General features: G+C 38.8%; 1 protein-coding gene across 1 annotated transcript in view; it reads left to right on the top strand.

Annotated features, from left to right (window-relative positions):
- The window catches only part of CAPZA1 (capping protein (actin filament) muscle Z-line, alpha 1), a 63,182-nt gene that overhangs the window by 11,831 nt on the left and 29,826 nt on the right, over window positions 1-21,525 (top strand). Inside the window, exon 2 of the mRNA XM_006865908.1 lies at window positions 14,050-14,113. Within this exon, the coding sequence (XP_006865970.1) occupies window positions 14,050-14,113 (64 nt within the window). The remainder of the gene's footprint in view (window positions 1-14,049; window positions 14,114-21,525) is intronic.

The following is a 21,525-nucleotide window of genomic DNA, read 5'->3' as shown; positions in this document are numbered from 1 at the left end:
TTCACAATGTTGTCCGTAGCTTGTCATGATCCACACAATTGAAAGCCTTTGTGTAGTCAATAAAGCACAGGTAAACATCTTTCTGATATTCTCTGCTTTCAGCCAAGATCCATCGGACACCAGCAATGATATCCCTCGTTCCACGGCCTCTTCTGAATCCGACTTGAACCTCTGGAAGTTCTCTGTCAATGTATGTTTGCAACCATTTCTGTATTACCTATAATAAAAGTTTACTCGCATGGGATATCAAAGATATTGTCTGATGATTTCCGCATACCGTTGGGTCACCTCTCTTTGGAATTGGCACAAATACGGAACTCTTCCAATCAGTCGGCCAGGTAGTTGTCTTCCAAATTTCTTGGCAGACATGAGTGAATGCTTCCTGTGCCGCCTCACTTTCTTAAAAGATTTCAATTTTTATCCCATCAATTATTGGTGCCGTGTTCTTTGCCAATTCCTTCAGTGCACCTTGGACTTCTTCCTTCAGTATCATTGTCTCTTCATCATATGCTACCTCTTGAAATGGTTGAACATTAACCATTTCCTTTTGGTACAGTGATTCTGTGTATTCCTTCCATTTTCTCTTGATGCTTTCTGCATCATTCAATAATTTGCCCAGAGAATCTTTCAGTAACAAAAGTTGAGGCTTGGATTTTTTCTTCAGTTCCCCAAGCTTGAGAAATGCTGAGCGTGTTCTTCCTTTTTGGTTTTCTGATTCCAGATCTTTGCACAGTTTGTTGTAATATTTGGCTTTATCTTCTTGAGCTGATCTTTGAAATTTTCTGTTCAACTCTTGTACCTCCTCATTTCTTCCATTTGCTTAACATCTTTACACTGGAGAGCAACAAGTTTCAGTGTCTCTTTTGACATCCATTTTGACCTTTTCCTTCTTTCATGTCTTCTAAATGACTTTTTGCTTTCTTCCTGTATGATGTTCTTGATGTCATCCCATAACTCTTCTGGTCTTCGGTCTTTAGTGTTTAATGTATCAAATCTGTTCTTCAGATGATCTCTAAATTCACTTGAGATTTATTCAAGGTCATATTTTGGCTCTCATGGACTTGTTTTCATTTTCTTCAGCTTCAGTTTGAATTTGCATAGGAGTAATTGATGGTCTGTTCCATAGACCTGGCCTTGTTTTGACTGATGATAGGGAGCTTTTCCATCGTCTCTTTCTGCAGATGTAGTCAATTTGATTTCTATGTATTCCATCTGGTGAGGTCCATGTGTATAGTCGTCTCTTATGCTGTCTAAAGAAGGTATTTTGAAATGAACAAATCATTGATTTTTGCAGAATTCTGTCATGAATTCTCCAGCATCATTTCTAAAGCAAATTTTGTCCATAGAACCCTTTAATATTGCAAGTTCAGGCTTGAATTTTTTCTTTAGTTCCCTCAGCTTGAGAAATGCTGAGCTTGTTCTTCCCTATTGGTTTTCCAACAACAGGTCTTTGCATATTTCATTATGATATTTGACTTTTGTCTTCTTGAGCTTCCTTTTGAAACTTTCTATTCAGTCTTTTGCCCCCTGTTTTTTTCCATTTGCTTTAGCTTCTGTTTGCTGGAGAGCAAGTTTCACAGTCTCTTTTGACATCCATTTTGGTCTTTTTCTTTTTTTTCTTCTTAATGACCATTTATTTCTTCCTGTATGGTGCTCTTGATGTCATTCCAGAACTCTCTGATCTTCAACCATTAGTCTAATTCATCAAATCTCTTCTTGAGATCTCTAAATTTAGGTGGATTGTGTTCAAGGTCATACTTTGGCTCTCGTTGACCTGTTTAAATTTCTTCAGCTTAAGCCTGAACTTGCATATAAGCAATTGATAGGTCTGCCCCACTGTCTGCCCTGGTCTTATTTTGGCTGATGATATGGAGCTTTTCCACCTTCTTTTTCCACAGATGTAGTTAGTTTGATTTCTGTGTGTTCCATTTGGTGAGGTATATGTGTATAGTTGTTTTTTATGTTGTTTATAAAAGGTATTTGAATCATTGGTCTTGCGATATTCTATCATGGAATCCCCAACATCGTTTCTGACAGCAGTACCATATATTCCAATTGCTGATCCTTCCTCTTGGTTTCCAACCTTTGCATTTCAGTCACCAGTAATGATCAACACATATTGATTGCATATTTGATCAAACTCAGACTGAAGAAGTTAGTAGAATTCTTCAATTTCACATTATTGTTGGATTTAGTGGTTGATGCATTAATTTGAATAATAGTTGTACAAACTGGTCATCCTTGTAGGTACTGGATATTATTCTATCACAGATAGCGTTGTACTTCAAGATCTTGAAATCTTTTTGATGATGAATGTGACACCATTCCTCTTCAATTTGTTATTCCTGGCATAGTAACCATATGATTGCCATATTGAAAAAGGCCAATACCAGCCCATTACAGCTCACTAATGCCTAAGATGGAATCCTGGTGTGGCGCTGTATGGTAAGTACTCAACCATAGGTCAGTTTGATCAACAAGGTCGGCAGTTCAAACTCACCAGTTGCTCTTCAGAAACCCTATACTGGGTTGCTATGCATCGGAACCGACCCTACAGCACATAACAACAACAACAATGCCTAGGAAATCGATATTTTTTGTTCCATTTCAGTTTTGGCAATCTCCCATTTTCCTAGATTCATAGCTTGTACATGGCATGTTCCGGTTATTAATGGATGTTTACATTGGATAGATATTTATATTATTCCCATTTACAGTTGAGTAAACTGAGGCAAGGTACACCTGCCCCAGGCCATGGTGTTTTCAATAGCTTCATATGGATGCGAAATCTGGACAGTGAATAAGGAAGATCGTAGAAGAATTGATGCCTTTGAGTTGTGGTGTTGGAGGAGAATACTGAAAGTGCCATGGACTGCCAAAAGAAGCAATAGATCTGTTTTGGAAGAAGTGCAGCCAGAGTGCTCCTTGGAGGCCAGGATGGCTAAGCTTCGTCTCTCATACTTTGGACATATTGTCCGGAGGGAACAGTCGTTGGAGAAGGATGTCATGCTGGGTAAGGTGGAGGGTCAGAGAAAAAGAGGAAGACCCCTAACGAGATGGATTGGCCAGGTTGCATCATTGATGGACTCAAGTGTGGCAGCGGTAGTGAGGTTGGCCAAGGATCGGACACTGTTTCGTTCTGCTGTACATGGGGTCGCTAGGAGTCTGTTCCGACTCGATGGCACCTGACAGCAACAACGAACTGAGGCACACTTCAGGTTAAAAAACATGACCAAGGGTACAGATAAGTATATAGTAAAGAGGATGCAATGCCAGTAGTCAGCTTCCAGATTCTGAACTCTTACCCACTTTACTAAGCTGATCCTTTTGAGTATAGTCCAGATAGTCAACTCTGCATAGTCCTTGTACTTTAGTAGGAGTGTAAAAGTTTATTGCCACCAGTGGAATCACTGGTGCCAATATTTCTTTTATACCAGTGGTGGTTCATTGACAGAATTCTTGCCTTTCATGCAGGAGACCCCAGTTTGATTCCTGGCCAGTACATTATGTGTCAGCACCACTGGTCTATCAATGGAGGCTTGAGTGTTGTTATGGTGCTGAACAGGTTTCAGCAGAGCTTCCAAACTAAGAAAGACTAGGAAAAAGGGCCTGGTAATTTACTTCTAGTAACCAGTGTGAGAACAGTTTGAGTCACAACTGTCTGATCTTGTATATGGGGTCACGGTGAATTTGGTGATGACTAGATAGCAGCTCAAAATGCCCTAAACCTATTGAGTCAGAAGTGTTAAGACCGTTGCTTAGGAATCTATTTTTAATAAAATTCCTAGTAAGTCCTAGGCAACTTGAGAACCACTGTTAGTGAATTTACTATTATCTAACTGCCTGTAAGCTCAGAAACTTTATTAACCAGGGTAGTAAGACCACATCACTCTCTCAAGGTAAAGTACATATTAGGGAAGCTGATGAAACCAACATATAAAAATGGAGTAACAATTAACTAACTTTATAAATACAGAAGAGACTAGATTGCTTTGTCCAAGTAGGTCAGGCACCTGGGAAATCAAATTATAAATTTTTTTGGACGGTTTAAGCTTGAAATCAGAACCATGTGGCTTAAATTTGGTTTAAAATTTTAATGGGTATGGTAAGGATATACCCATCACTGAAACCAGTTTAAAATTTTAATGGGTATGGTAAGGATATACCCATCACTGAAACTTTGGGTAGTGCGACTTCTTGCATTAGTTAACAGAAAACCAAACCCACTGACATCAAGTGGATTCTGACTTATGTTAAGTGCTATCCAGTTGATTATGACTCATAGCGACCCTTTATAGGGTTTCTGTGGCTGTAAATCAGAGATTGTTGTTAGGTGCCGTTGAGTTGGTTCCAACTCATAGCAACCCTCTATAGGGTTTCTGAGGAGCCACTAGTGAACTTGAACCTCTGGCCTTGTAATTGAAACCAACCTTGCAGTCCAATACATTAACCCACAGCGCCACACCAGGACTCCAAATCAAGGGTTGGGAACCTTTTTTCTGCCAAAAAATTGTAGCATCATTCTTGGGCCATACAAAAAAGAAATTAAGTCTGCTGTATTTGGTCAAACATTTAATTAACTTACCCCAGTCTTGGTGGTGCTGTGGGATAAAATACTGGACTGCAAAGTCGGTTTGAACTACAAGATGAGCTGTTGAAACTCACCAGCCGCTTCTCGGAAACCTCATACAAGGTTGCTATGAGTCGGAACCTACTCAGCGGCACTTAACAACAACAAAATGTGATGGCTGGGACGCAGTTGCTTTGGCAGTGCCAGATCAAATGATTTTGCGAGCCTTATGTGGCCTGTGGGTTGAATGCCCCCCACCCCTGTTGTAAATCTTTGCAGAGTCTAGAAGACTCATCTTTTTCCCACACACAGAGCAGCTGGTGGGCTCGAACCACTGAACTTGGGGTTCCCATTCCTCTTTTTTATTGTATAGAACCATCTTGCTTCCTTCTGACTGATAGTGATGACCCTATCAAGGACAGGGTAGAACTTTTTAGGTTTCTCCTGTAAATCTTTACAGGAGCATACAGCTTCATTTTATTCATTGGAATGGCTGATGGGTTTGAACTGCAGACCTTGTGGTTAGCAGCCCAGTATTTAGCCTGTGGTTGGTGGTTATGTGCCGTGGAGTCGGTTCCGACTAAGAGCTACCCTGTACAGGGCTTCCGAGGCTATAAATCTTTTTGGGAGCAGAAAGCCTCATCTTTGTCCCGCGGAACAGCTGGTAGTTTCAAACTGCTGACCTTGCGGTTCACAGCCCTATTCGTAACCCCTATGCTACCAGAGCTCCTTACTTAGCCTGTAACACCACAAAATAACCTCTATTAAAACAGTTACTTGGGGTCTATTCTGACTCATGGAGAATCCCAGGTATCTCAGAGTAGGACACTTTATAGGGTTTCAGTGACTGAATTTGTGGAAATAGATTGCCAGGTCTTTCAGGCACTTCTAGACTTTAACCTCCAACCTTTTGGATAGCAGTGGGAGCATGTTAATTGTTTGCACCATTCAAGTACTTCTCCTAACCTCTAGATTACTATGTTGTCTCATTACTATCAAGAGTTTTGCAGGACTGGAAGGAAGCCCATATGTATCTAGGGTTTGCATATCTCCTGATAGTTCTACTCAGCTTCAGCTTCCGAAGTCTTTCCTTATTTAGTTAATGTTACTTCCATTTTTCAGTTGTTCAGGCCAAAAACTTTAGTGTTATCTGTGATTTATTTTACAATCCACTCTTAAAATACAGCCCATTAGCAAATCCTGTGGGCTCTGCCTTAAAAATATACCCAGAATTTGACTTTTTTTTCACCATACCTTTTTTCCATCCACTCCGGTAAAAGCCACCATGGTCTCTACCCACAGCGCCACACCAGGACTCTACCATTATTGTAGGAGTGTGTATATAACACGATGTCTTTTACTCTTGCACTTCTCTCAGTGTTGCCCTGTCTCCATCATTTTTGCTGACCTCCCTCTTACTGTATATATTGCCTTCCTCTTCATCCAACTAAGCACCTGTCTACCCTCAAGTGTGGCAATGTAGGATAAGCCCTGGACTCTGGTAACTGTAAGGTGGGCAATTCAAATCCATCAGCTGCTCGGAAACGTTATGCAAGACTGCTGTGAGTTGGAATTGACTCTCTGACACTTAACAACAGCCAGTAATATCCTCTCCCACCCCGATAATCATCAAAGAATGCTTGTTCTAGAATTAATTACTTTTTGCAATAGTGGTCCCATATAATATTTGCCCTTTTGTAATTGACTAATTTCACTCAGCATAGTGTCTTACAGGTTCATCCATGTTAGGAGGTTTTATGCAGATTCGTCATTATTTTTAAATGTTATGTAGTATTCTGGTATGTGTATATCATTCTTCCATTGATGGGCATTTAGATTATTTCTGTCTTTTTGCTATTATGTATAATGCTGCAGGTATGGCACTGTAGGATAATGGGTTGGACCACAAGGTCAGTTTGAACTGCAGGGTCGGTGGGTCAAACCTATCAGCCACTCATTGGAAACCCTACATGCAGCATCTCTATGGGTCGAAACCAACTCAGCCTCACTTAACAGTTTCAACAACTAACATGGGTGTGCAGAATAAAAGTTCTTGATGGGATAACAAGCCCTTACAGTAATGAACTGGAGCTTTGCTTCTCTGACCTCACCATCTACCTATCCCCCTCACTTCCCAGACTATCTGTGTCAAGTACACATTCTCACCTTAGGATCTTTGTATTTGCTCTCTTCTCTGGAATTTTCGTGTTTCTATGGTGTGGCGCTATAGGCTAATGCGTCAGACTGCAAAGTTGTTTGAACTGTAAGGTCGGTGGTTCAAGCTCACCAGCTGCTCCTTAGAAACCCTCCTATACAGGGTCACTATGGGTCAGAATCAACTCGATGGCGCTTCACAACATATTTCTTTATTTCCTTCAGATACTTAATCAGAAATCACCTAAGTGAAGCCGTCACTGGGCCCCCTACCCAATTTTAAATCCTGATGTTTTATATCCTTTTCCCCTGGTGTTTTACTCTCTAGCATTTATCACTAGGTAACATACCATATAGAGGCCTGGTGTGGCACTGGACTGTTAACATCAGGGTAAGTCATTCAAATCCACCAGCCGCTCCTTGGTAAACCTATACAGGGTTGCTATGCGTCTGAACCAATTTGACAGCACTTAACAGCATACCATATAATTGTGCCAGGAGTCAGAATCAACTTGATGGCAATAGGTTTGTTTTTCTGGGGGTTGGGGATGGAGAGATAGTGACGGTAGTTATTGTCTTTCTTACCACATCAGAGTATAAGCTCCATTGAGGGCAGTACACCATTGAATCAACAGTGCCTAAAACAATACTTGGCACATAGTAGGCTTTCACATATTGCTTGAATGAATGAGTGAATGATTCTTTGCTCTGATTTCATAGTTTCAGAGGACAGTCTGATTTCCAGATTTTATAAAACTGTATTGAGGACTCCAGTATTTACATATTACTGGTGCATTAATTTTTATTAATTGAGCATCCTACTTAGAAAGCTTCAACAGTTCTCCCAGGCTTGATATTAGTAAAAAAAACCAGGCTTGATATTAGTAAACCTAACTGCCATCTTACTCACCATACACTGTATTACTTACTCTGTTACTGTCATCTCCAAATAAATATCTATTACCAAACTGATCTGATTACAAAAGGCTGGGGCTTTGTTGTTGTTTTGTTCTTCCCTCCGCTTGTATGGGTTCTTACCATTTCCTCACTTGAAATGCCCTCTCCCCTTCCTCCCTCTTCCTTTAACACCTAACATCCAAAGTACTTTTTAGAACCTAGCTTAGATCCAACCTCCCTTTTCCTTGTTGTTTTTAACCAACTCAATCCATGTCTGTCTCTATCCATTTGTACCATAAATGACTTGTACTACTGATTTTAGCAGTTTTGGTGCTTTGAATTGTTGTTGTTGTTAGGTGCCATCAATTCGGTACCAATTAATAGCGACCCTATGCACAACAGAACGAAACACTGCCTGGTCCTGGGCCAACCTCACAATAGTTGCTACGCCTGAGTTCATTGCTGCCGCCACTGTGCCAGTTCATATCATTGGGGGTCTTCCTCTTTTTCTGCATCCCTCCACTTTACCAAACATGATATCATACTCCAGTGACTGTTCCCGCCTGACTAATGTCTGATGTTAGAGAGACAAAGTCTGGCCATCCTGTCTTCCAATGAGCGCACTGGCTGTACTTATTCCAACACAGATTTATTTGTTCTTTTGGCATTCCATAGTAATTTTAATATTCTCCTCTGACACCATACTTCAAATGCATCGAATCTTATTTAGTCACTGCCCAACTTTTGCATGCATATAAGGTTATTGATAATACCATGGCTTGGGTCAGGCACACCTTAGTCCCCAAACTGACATCTTTGCTCTGTAACACTTTAAAAAGGTCTTGTGCAGCAGATTTGCAATCCTCGGAAACCCTATGCAAGGTCCCTATGAGTCAGACCAACTCAGTGGGACACCACAACAAACATTCTTTTATGTATTCTTTCTGACTTCCTAGAGACATTTAGGCAAATAGGCTCATTAAACCAAATAGGATCCTTTCTCTCCTTCTGTAGATAGGCACATACATAGATAAATATTGTATACTGATAGGAGTCTTGGTGTGATGCTGTAGGATAAGCACTGGACTGCTGACCACAAGGTCGGTGGTTCAAACCCGTCAACTGCTCCTTGGAAACCCTGTGCAGGGTTGTGATGAGTTGGAACCGACTCAACAGTACTTAACAACAACAACATACATCAATAGATACTTATATATTATCTGTCTGTGTAGATCAGTGGGAACGCTGTGGCTTCATATGGTAAGCATTGGACTTTGAACCACATGGGTGAAAGCATGTGGACTTTGAACCACATGGGAGAAAGATAAGGCTTTCTGCTTCCTTGAAAATTTAAAGCTTCAAAAACCTTATACAGGGTCACTATGAGTTGAAACCGACTGGATGGAACTTAACACCAACAGTATATATACCGATGCTATTTTGTGTTTAGGATAAGTTTTTTAAGTCTTCACTGGAATTAAAAACCAAACTCACTGCTATCAAATCGATTCTGACTCAGACCAACCCTGTAAGACAGAGTAGAACTGCTCTGAGGTTTCAGAGATGGTAATATTTACAGACGCAAACTGCCTCATTGTCCCATGGAATGGCTCCTGGTTTTGAACCACTTAACTTTATTAGTAGCCTGATGCTTGACCTATTGTGCTACTAGAGCTCTGTCATTGAGATTAAGACTTAACCACTTTGAACTTCTAAATGAGCACTAAAGATGAATACTTGAAAATCATTTTATCAGCATTCTGGGTGTCTTGTGTTAGGAGAGTCTAGAATGAGAATTAAAGAATGACTTCTTTCTAGCTTGGTATATTGTTTTGTAATTATGGCCTGTTGAGTCGATTCTGACTCATAGTGACCCTTTAGGACACAGTAAACACTGGTTTGCTAACCACATTTTGTGTCTATGTGGTCTCAAGTCAAAACCAGGAAAATAATATTTATCTTGTTTAAAATAAAACTCACAGATAATAATAGCAAGTTTTATTTATTAAAACCAATATTCCACTCAGTCCTGGAAATCACTAAGAATGTATGTTTCCTACATTTGTAGCCCACAATTAAATTTCCACCAGCTGCTAAGAACCTCTGCCCAACAGGGAAATTTTGCTTATTTATTTGGTAAGGGAACTAAAACTAGAATTCTAAAGCTAGCTTGATACTGAAATGTATGCATCATAAAAGCTACACATTCACATTTATTAACTTCATTATTTGGAAAATTCATTGTTTGAGTGTGAAACACCTAATGGAAAAGCATTTGAGGCAAAAGAAACAACAAATGCAGTAGCCCTGAGGCAGCAGTATAGCTGTAGATCTGAATCCAAAGTTAGAAAAATGGGGCTAAGAGACGGGGAGAGGAACCGGATTGTGAAGAACCTTGTAGATGATAGAGCATACTTCATATTTTATAGTGAGTATATAAGTATATCATTATGATTTCTAGTACTATAAGGTACTTTTTACAGTTGTTAATTTATATCGAGTCATCTCCTACTCAGGTGTCCCCATGTATAACCAAACAAAACATTGTCCAAATTCATGACTGTTAAGGCCATTGTACCAGTCCATTGATGATTTTCCTTGCCTTCACTGGTTCTCCACTTTACCTAACAGAATGCTCTTCTCTAGCGATTGATCCCTTTAGATGCATTAAAATAAGTGAGTCAACGCTTCAGACAATATACACTGTGAACCATAAAATTTCTATTGCTTACATTTTGGGAATAGATCATCAGGCATTGTTTCCTAGTCTCTTTAGAAGTTTTGCTGAAACTGTTCACCATGTGTGACCCTTTTGGTATTTGAAACGCCATTAGCATGGCTTCCAGCATCATGGCAAAACATAAGCCACCGTTGTACAACAAACAATAAATAGGTGGTAGAATTTTATAGTGGTATTGCTTAGATAGTGACAAATCAATTTAACACTTAAGATATCTTCAAATATTAATCTAAACACTCATTTTAAATTTTACCCATGCCATTGCATATGCCTTCATATCTACCCACTTCCACTTAAAATCTGGGAAATGTTTTGGTTTCTCTAGTTGGACATTTCTCCTGCTAGCCTTAATATTCTCAGATGTGCTGGATTCTCTTAGTTTATTTCAGCCTTTGAACCTAAAATCAATTAACTACTACTTGATGTTCATCAGTCTCTAACTTTTGTTCTTGTTATTATTATCTTTCTTTAGAAAATGGAAGTGACCTTCTAGTTTACTCTGCTCCTTCTTTCAATATTGTTGTTGTTAGGGACTGTGAAGTTGGCTTGGACTCATAGCCATTGTATACACAGCAGAACAAAACACTGTCCAGTCCTACACCATTCTCACAATCATCGTTATGCTTGAGCCCTTTGATGCTGCTACTGTGCCAGTCCATCTTGTTAGGGATCTTCTACTTTTTCACTGACCCTCCACTTTACCAAACATAATGTCCTTCTCCAGGGACTGGCCCTTCCTGGTAACGTGTCCAAAGTATGAGAGACGAAGTCTCGTCATCCTGGCTTGGCTTCTAAGGAGCATTCTGGCTGTGCTTCATCTAACATAGGTTTGTTTGTTCTTCTGGTAGTCCATGGTACTTTTAATATTCTTCTCTAACACCATAACTCAAATGCATCAATTCACTGTCCAACTTTCACATGCATTTGAGGCTATTGAAAATACCATGGATTGAATCAGGCTTGGATTTGGAATCAGTCTTGGAATTAACACCTTTGCTCTTGAACACTTTTAAGAGGTCTTGTGCTCCAGATTTGCCTAATGCAGTACGTCGTTTGATTTCTTAACTGCTGCTTCCATGAATGTTGATCCTAACAAAATGAAGTCTTTGACAACTTTAATCTTTTCTCCATTGATATGGATGTTGTTTATTGATTCATTGGTGAGAATTTTTGTTTTCTTTACATTGAGATAAAATTCATAGCACAGGCTGTGGTCTTTGATCTTCTACAGTAAATATTTTAAGGCCTTTTCACTTTCAGCAAGCAAAATCGCATCATCTGCATTTTGCAGGTTGTTAATGAGTCTTCCTCCAGTTAGCATGTGAAAATTCTATGGGTTATAGAGAATATTTTCTAAGGCTTTGACTCAGTTTTTTTGGATGCATCAAGAAAGGCCAATCACTAAAGAAGGGCATTCTGTTAGATTAAGTAGAGGGCCAGTGAAGGCAAGTAAAATCAGATGGATTTTACAGTAAAATGAGATGGATTGGTACAGTGGCCGTCATGAGGGTGGACAACATTTTGTTCTGTTATACATGGGGCCACTTGAGTAGGAGGTAACTTGATGGCAAGTTGCCAACAATCATAAAACAGATACCTTGTAATAGTAGAAATCTTTCTGTCTTGTCCCTTCTTATCAACCTAAAAGGAGCCCTGGTAGCGTAGTGGATTATGAGCTAAACTGCTAACCGTAAGTCAGTAGTTCAAATCTACTAGTCGCTCCGTGGGAGAAAGATTAAGTTTTCTGCTTCCATAAAGATTTATAGCCTCAGGAACCCTATAAAGGGTCGTTATGAATTGGAACTGACTTGATGACACACAACCACCAACCAACCTAAGTACTGGACTGCAAACCATAAGGTTGACGGTTCAAGCTCACCAGCTGCTCTGCAGGATAAAGATGAAACTTTCTGCTCCCCCAAACATTAAAACCTCGGAGACTCTAAACAGGGTTGCTATGAGTCAGAACCGACTCAGTGGCAATAAGCAACAACAGACCTGTGGTACTTATAAATGCTAACTACAGGGTTGGCAGTTCAGACTCACCAACCACTCTTGGAAACCCTATGCAGGGTTGCTGTGAGTTGTAACAGACTTGATTACACCCAACAACAGTCATCCTCTGTTTTTTGACGTAAGGCACTATTCGGATATAAGGTAAATAAGGCAAAGCTCCTTATGGTCAAAAAGTATATGTGAAGTATAAAGCCTTCCTGTTGCTGTAGTATTTTATCATCCTTACATTGTTCTGTCCATTCTTCTTTGACTTTGTTCTTTCCATATTGGTGGCATTTAAAATCTGTCTTTGTTTATGCTCCCTTCCCTCTTGCATGTTAATAGATGAGGCATGTTAGCATGCTCTTTTTTTTATTTAAAAAAAATGGTTAAACATTTATATTGTATAGGAGCCTTGGTGTGATGCTGTGGGTTAATGCAGTGGACTGCAAAGTCAGTTTGAACCATTTACAGCTGCTAAAATCCTATATAGGGTCACTATGAGTTGAGACCAAATTGATGGCACACAGCCAGCCAGCTAGCCAGCCATTTATCATACAAAGGCAGTCTTAGTGGCACAAATGGCTAAGTGCTGGACTGCTAGCTAAAAGGTTGATGGTTCAAAGCCATCCAACAACTCTGCAGGAAAAAGACCTGGCAATCTGCTTCTCTAAAGATTATGGATCAGAAATGGGGAAAATACTACTTTTGCAGATGAAGTCCCTCTGAGGCAAAAACAACTTGATAGCACCTACCAACACTATATAATACAAATAATTTATAGTCCATGTATAACTTACAGAACAGAGAGATAAAGTAACCCCCATAGGGGAAAAAAAGTCTTCTGTAATGCCACCACTAAAGATTTTCTAGTTAAAATTTACTAGCTAGATTAATATGTGTAATATACCATAAAATTGTAATGAAACCACAATACATTATTTCATAAACACTTTTCACTTAACAACATATCATGAACATCTACCCATGTCAGCAGATCAATCCTGCTTTTTGTTTTTTAATTTCAGGACCCTTTTACACTTCTAAGTAGGCCTGGTGGCTCTGTGGGCTTAGCACTGGGTTGCTAATTGCAAAGTTAGTAGATCAAACACACCAGCAGGTTCTAGGGAGAAAGATGAGGCTGTTTGCTCCCATAAATATTTACAGGGTCACTATGAGTCGGAACCGACTCAATGGCACTTAAACAACAAAAATTTTGGTATGATCAAAAACTGATTGTTCAACTTTTTAAAGAAAAACTCAAACTTAACAAAACAGCATATGTATTCCAAAATAGAAAGAAACCTGTACTGATAATAACAGCTTAGGAATGTTTTCTGAAGAGAAAATGTGAGAACTAAAAAAGAGTGTAAATAGGAAATTTTATTTCAAAGGGATGTGATGGATATTTTGTTATCTGTTAATTTGTTTTTATATATATATACATATATATATATATATCCTCCATCTCCCCACTTACTGCCATGGAGTTGATCACAACATTTAGCAACCCTGTATAGGCTTTCCAAGCAGGTAAATCTTTAAAGGAACAGAAAACTACCTTTTTCCAATGGAGTGGCTTCTGGCTTGGAAGTGTCCTTGCGGTTAGCAGTCTAGTCCTTATCCTACAGTGCCAATATGGTTTATACATTTCTCTTTATTATTCTCTTACTGTGAATTTTATTTCTTGTAGGTACGCATAGCTGCTAAATTCATCACTCATGCGCCTCCAGGAGAATTTAATGAGGTGTTTAATGGTGAGTAAAGATTAGCATTTTGTTATTTTAAGTGCTCATTAATCTTGTCATTTATTCATTACTTGCTATTTCCTAATTCTTACAATTAAAAGTATAGTTAAAGCTGAGGAAATCAAGATTCAAACAGGTTAAAATAACTTATCCAAAATCACACAGCTGGTGATTGTCAGAGCAAGGATTCATACTAGATCTGAGTCAACTGAATGTTCTTAACCCATTAATTGGCATCCTGGTGTGGCGCTGTGGGTTAATGCACAGGTCTGCAAGGTCGCTTTGAACCACCAGGTCAACATTTCAAGCTTACCAGCCACTCCTTGGAAACCCTATAAAGGGTAGCTATGAGTCAAACCAACTCAATGTAACTTAAGAACAACAGCAGCCCATTCATTATAGGATACTTATATGAGAAAATATTTAAAGTTGTTTATTGTCAGTAAATGTACAGCATTATTACAGTGTAACTATTTCATTGTTTTTATAATTATATATTTATTGTTAGAAATCACAGCTTAAATAACTTTTGTATTTTTACTCAGGAAATGCCATAGCATAATTACTCTCTAGGGTAGGGGTTCTTGTTGTTGTTAAGTGCCACTGAAGTCGGTTCTAGCTCATAGCGACCATGTATAGGGTGTCCAAGGAGTGACTGGTGAGCTTGAACTGCTGACCTTGTAGTCCAGTGCATTAACACACAGTGCCACACCAGGATTCCAGGGCAGGGATGGGGAACCTTTTTTTTTTTTTTTTTTATGGCCTGTGAATGATGTTACAAACTTTAACAGAAAAAAGGGCAGGTGTGAGGAACCTTTTTTCAGCCAAAATTTATTACAGCATTTGTGGACCATACAAAATTATCACCTTAAAAATTAACCTGCTATATTTGGTCGAGTATTTAATTAACTCACTCCTAATGTGATGGCATGGACTCTCCTGGAGTGACAAGATAGGATAAGCATTGGACTACCAACCACAAGGTCAGCAGTTCAAACCCACCAGCTGCTCCTCAGAAACCCTATACAGGGTTGCTGTGAGTTGGAACTGACTTGACAGAACTTAACAACAACAAAAAATGTGATGGCTGGGACTGTGATTGCCTTAGCAGAGCCAGAACAAATGATTTCTCAGTCTTATATGGCCCAAGGGCCAGACATTCCCCACCCATGCTCTAGGGCCATTGAATCCCTGGTTGGTACAAATGGTTAAGGGGTTCAGCTGCTGACCACAAGATTTGAGGCACATTCGAAGAAAAATCTTGCAATCTACTTTCTTTTTTAAAAAAGCCATTGAAAGCCCTATTGAGCATAGTGCTCTGACACACATGGAGTTGCCGTGAGTCCAAATCAACTTGACAGCAACTGGTTTTAGGACCATTGGAGCTAAACTGACTCCATAATAATATAGGAAATAAAATATACAGATTTCAAAGTTATTGTTCTCTCAAGATTCTCTTTAATTAGATCTGGAGTGAAACTAGATGTCAGTGTTTTATCAAGTTCTAGCTGATTTTGAAACATAGACAGTTTGAGAATCATAACTAATACATTTACCATCTTCTGTACTATTCACTGTCTCAATTCGATTTGTAGGCTGAGCAATATAGATGGGGCAGCTTAAACTTAGTGATGAGGTAAATCATTATAACCCCTTTTTAAGTGATCAAATCAATTCATCTTGAACTTCCCTTTAATTGAAAATAATTAAAAATCATAAGCTTTGTGCAACTTGGATCATTTTAGCAAACATTTATTTTGAAATTCTAGTTTTGCAATAGGTTAATGCCTTGCTAGGACCTATGTGATATTTCTCTATGTTTATCTTAGAGCCCCACACATTTAGAACAATCAGTATAACCTCTATTGGTAAAATTAATGATGCAGAGGAAGAAGTAACCAAGAAAAACATGTGAACTTCTGCAAGGAGTTCTTAGATAATACAGTAGAATGAAATCAAGGTATTCTCTCTTTATGAAATTGCTTGTGGTTTGTGAATAGCAAGAGAAGCAAATGCAGAATTTCTTTCTCTGGTCTTTCACATTTACCAATCAAATTTTCAACAATTGCTTTTAGAAAATTCTACTTGAACTTTGTCCAGCTGATGGCTTAGCATTTCCTTTCTAGTTAGCAGTCTCTTATTTTCTTTCTGACAAATATATTTAATAGGAATATCATAAAAATAATGAACATCAGATCATTAAATTAGAAATTGTCAGGCTACTTGTGGCATGAGGGCTATGTTTTATTGGCATGTCAGTTTGTCATATTGTGGTGACTTTGATGGTTTATGATGCTGGAAACTATGCCACTGGTATTTCAAATAGCAGGGTCATTCATTGTTGGAAAGGATTCATGGGAGTTTCCAGACTAAGATTGATTAGGAAGAAGGAATAGGCAAACTGCTTCTGAAAAATCATCCACAGAAAACCTTATGCATAGTACTGGAATGTTAACTAGTATAATGCCAGAATATGAACCCCTCAGGTTGGAAGGCACTCAATACAATTAGGGAAGAGCTGCCTTCCTCAGAAGTAGTTGTTATTGTTGTTCTGTGCTATCGAGGTGGTTCCCACTAAGAGTGAACCCGGCATAGAATTTGCAAGGAGAAACTGGTGGGTTTGAACCACTGATTTTAGAGTTACCAGTCCAGTGCTTATCCTACAGTGCCACAGCAGGACTCCTCTCAAGTAGAGTTGACCTTAATGTTGTGAACAAAGCGAAGTTTTCAGGACTATCATTTGCTGATAGGACATGACTCAGAATGAGATGAAACCGCTGCAGTTATCCTTTAATAACTGAAATGTGAACTGTACAAAGTATGAATCTAGGAAAATTGGAAGTCATCAAAACTGAAGTGGAGCACATTAAGATCTGTATCCTAGGCACTGGTATTGTTAGATGCAGCAAGTTTATTCTGACTCAGCGATACTGTGTACAGCAGAACAAAACACTCCCTGTGTTATGCTGTGCGTCTTCACAATTGTTATGTTTAAACCCATTGTTATTGACACTGTGTTAGTCTGTCTCCTTGGGGGTCTTCCTCTTTTGCACTTACCTTCTATTTTACCAAGCATGATGTCACTTCCCAGGGACTAGTTCTTTCTGGCATGTCCATAGTACAAGAAACGTCTTAACTTTTGAGAAGTCTTGTCATTTTGCTTCCAAGGAGCAGATTTCTGGCTGTACTTCTTCCAAGACAGATTTAGTCACTGTTTTGTAGTCTGTGGTATATTAAATATTATTTGCCAACACTATAATTCAAATGTTTCACTCCTTCTCCAGTCTTCTTATTCATTGTTCAGCTTTGCCATGCATATGAGATGATTAAAAATATTTTGTCTTAAGAGTACCTTAGTCCTCAGAGTGATACCTTTCTCTTTAACCTCTTTAAAGAGGTTTTTGCAGAAGATTTGCCTAATGCAGTATGCCATTTAATTTCTTGACTGCTGCCTCCGTGGGTGTTAATTGTAGATCCAGTAAAATGAAATCCTTAACTTCATTCTTTTCTCCATTTATCATGATGTTATTTATCTTTCCAGTTGTTGGGATTTTTGTTTTCTTTACACTGAGGTACAATCCATACTTAAGGCTATAGTCTTTGATCTATGTCAGTAAATAATTTAAATCCTCTTCACTTCTAGCAAGCAAAGTTGTATCATCCGTATGCCACAGATTGTTGATGAGTCTTCCTCTAGTTCCGATGCCATGTTATTTTTCATACAGTCCAGCTTCTTGGATTATTTGGGATTGACTGTGGCACATACCTTTCCTGATACCTTTTATAGGCATTAGTGAGCTGAAATGAACTGGTATTGGTCATTTTGAATCCGGCAACTATATGGTTTACTGTATTGGCCATGCTAAATCAGAAAATCATATGGTTTACTATGATGGGGATGGCGAATTCAAGAGGTATGGTGTCTCATTCATGGCTAAAAAAAAAAAATCAAGATTGGTTTTGTAGTACAATGCTAGTAATAGTATAATATCCATACACCTGTAAGGAAGACCAACTAATACTATTATTATTCATATTTATGTACCAACCACTAAAGCCAGAGATGAAGAAATTTGTCTCCTCCAGTTGTAAATTGAGCAAACATGCATTGTTAATAATTGTAATGTGAAAATTGGGAACAAAAGGAAGGATCAATAGTTGGAAAATATGACTTTGGTATAGAAATGTGGGAGACGACATGGTAGTATTTAGAAGATCAACAAGTTATTCATTGCATATATCTTTTTTCCAATGTTACTATATACATAGACCGTGACAGATGGAGTAACAATTAGAGTACTACATCTATGGAAAGATACGATGGCGAAACTCAGTATCATCAGCAGAACAAGGCGAGGGACCAGCTATGGAACACATCATCAATTGTTCATATGCAAGTTCAGGATGACACTGAAGAAAATTAAAAGTCTTTAAGAGTTAAAATAAGATTTTGAGTCTATTTCACCTAACTTTAAAGATCATCCCAAGAACAGATTTGTTGTGGGATGACATCAAGAACATCACACATGAAAACAAAAGGTCTTTAAAAGGACAGGAAAGAAAGAAAAGGCCAAAATGGATGTCAGAAAAGATTGTGAAACCTATTCTTGAACATAGAGAAGCTTAAAGGACTACAAGTCAAAGAGCTGAGTAGAAATTTTCAAAGGTTAGCTTGAGAAGAGAAAAGTCTTTTCATGAAATGTCTGAAGACCTGCGCTTGAAAACCAGAAGGGAAGAACACATTGAACATTTCTCAAGCTAAAAGAACTGATGAAAAAATTGAATTTGCAATATTGATGTTGCAATATTGAAGGAGTCTATGGGCAAAACAGTGAACTATGCAGGAAGCATCAAAAGAAGATGGAAGGAATACAGTGTCACGTTAACAAAAAGAGTTGGTCAGCAGTTAATCCTTTCAAGAAGTAACCTATAAACAAAACCAATAGTAATGAAGGAAAAATTCTAAACAGCACTAAATGCATTGGCAAAAACCAAGGTTCCAGGAAATATCTTAACAGTATCAATTGAAATATCTCAACAAAACTTTGCAGTACTAAAAATTCTCATTAATCTATATCAGGAAGTTTGGAAGGCAGCTACTTGGCCAACCTACTGGAAGAGATCCGTATTTGTGCCCATTCTAAAGAAAAGTGACCCAACAGATTGGGAAATCATCCTACAGTATCATTAATATCCCATGCAACTAAAATTTTGGTGAAGATGATTGTTACTGCTGCAGCAGTACATCAGTAAGGAGCTGTCAGAACTCAAGCTGGATTCAGAGGAAGATGTGTAATGAAAGATACTGATGACATCAGGTGGATCCTGGCTGAAAGTAGAGATTGTCAGAGAGATGCTTACCTGTGCTTTGTTGAAGGCATTCAGCTGTGTGGATCATAACAAACTGTGGATAACATTGTAAAGAATAGGAATTCCAGAACATTTAATTGTGCTCATGTGGAACCTGTGCATAGACAAAGAGACAGTTGATCAAACATAAGGGGAAATGGACTAGATTAAAATCAGAAAATCTATACTCCCAGGTTTTCTCTTTCACCATACTTGTTCTGTCTGTATGCTGAACAAATAATCAGAGAAGCTGGATTATAAAGAAGAATGTGACATCAGGATTGAAGGAAGGCACATTCCTTCAATCTATTTGCAGATAGACACAACCTTTCTTGTTGAAACTGAAGACTTGAAGCACTTCACTGATGGAGATCAAAGGCCACAGCCTACTGTATGGATTGCACCTCAATATAAAGAAAACTAAAATCCTGACAACTGGACTAATAAATAACATCACACTAAATGGAGAGAAGATTGAAGTTAAGGATTTCATTTTACTTGGGTCCACAATTAACACCCACAGAGGCAGCAATCAAGAAATTAAATGGCATACTGCATAGGGCAAATCTTCTGCAAAAGACTTCTTTAAATTGTCAAAGAGCAAAGATACCACTTTGAGGACTAAGGTGCTCTTGATTTAAGCCATGGTATTTTCAGTTGCCTCATGGGCATCTGAAAGCTGGACAATGTATGAATAAGAAAGACTGGAAAAGAATTGAACCATTTGAACTATGGTGTTGGTGAAGTAACCAGGGAAAACATTTGATTGCTAGAAGGACAAGCAAATCTATCTTGGAATGCTCCTTGGAGCAAGAATGGAGCATCAGCTTTTTGTTTTGCATACTTTGGACATAATATCAAAAGGGACCAGTCCCTGAATCACTAGTAGAAAAGAGGACAGTGAGGAAAAAAAGAAAAGCCCCCAACAAGATGGATGAACACAGTGGTTGCAACAATGGGCTCAAGCATAGCAATGATTGTGAGGATGATGCAGCCCTGGACAAGTATACTTAGGGTCGTTATGAATTGGAGCCAAATGGAAGGCACCTTACAGCATCAGACCTTTGTCAATGCCAGGCCCTTCTAGAAATCTGAGAGTCAGTGACCTTTGGTTTTTGATTAACTTTCCCCTTAAGGTTAATGTATGGTGATTTCTCAGTAGCAAGGACCCTCTTCCACAAGAAGCAGTTTTGTAAGGTTGTTGTTGTAACAGTGCCGTGGAATCTATTCTGACCCATAGTGACCCTGTATAGGGTTTCTGAGCAATAGCTGCTGAGCTTGAACTGCTGACCTTGCAGTTCAAATGGCTTTGAAGTCTGGTGCATTAAGCCACAGCGCTCCAGTATATAGACACCTTTATTAGATTCTCTGCAGTCCTGGTGTAGCGCTGTGGGCTAATGTGTTAAACTGCAAAGTTGTTTGAACTGCAAGGTTGGTGGTTTAAGCTCTCCCGCTGCTCCTTGGAAACCCTGTACAGGGTCGCTATGGGTCAGAATCAACTTAATGGCACTTAACAATAACAACATTAGATTCTCCAAAGAAAAATATATTCGGCACTTTTTAAAGTTCCCTTGGTCTGATTTTGTACAAAAGCTTGTACTTCTTAATCTGTGCTGATTGTAAAAGATTCTTTAGATATAAAATTATCATCCTTGGCTACTATTATGTGGTGTGTAGTGGGTGGCATTGTAGGGTAAGCTTTGGACTGTTAACTGCAAGGTTGGCAGTTTAAATTCACCATCCACTCCTTGTAAACCCTGTTAGAGTTGCTAGGAGTTGGAACTGACTCAGTGGCACTTGGCAACAACAATAGCTACTCTTCTGTAAGTTAAATTTTTGACTTAATGGCAAAACTTAATTTTGGTGTTATGCAAATTTTATTTATTTCTTTATTATTTTTTAAATGTTTTATTGTGAATTATATGATAGTTTACATGAGAGAACCTCAGTTCCATATTCATTCCATCGTATATCACATTACATTGCCATGGTTCCAATCCCCTCCATGCATCGTCTTCCGACCAAAGGGCATATCCTAGAAGCCCATGCTCTACACTCCCCCCTCCCCCCTC

This window comes from Chrysochloris asiatica, unplaced genomic scaffold (assembly GCF_000296735.1).
Source record: "Chrysochloris asiatica unplaced genomic scaffold, ChrAsi1.0 scaffold00085, whole genome shotgun sequence".
Lineage (NCBI taxonomy): Eukaryota > Metazoa > Chordata > Mammalia > Afrosoricida > Chrysochloridae > Chrysochloris > Chrysochloris asiatica.
The sequence above is the reverse complement of the archived record's forward strand: the minus strand, read 5'-3'. Positions and strand labels throughout refer to the sequence as shown.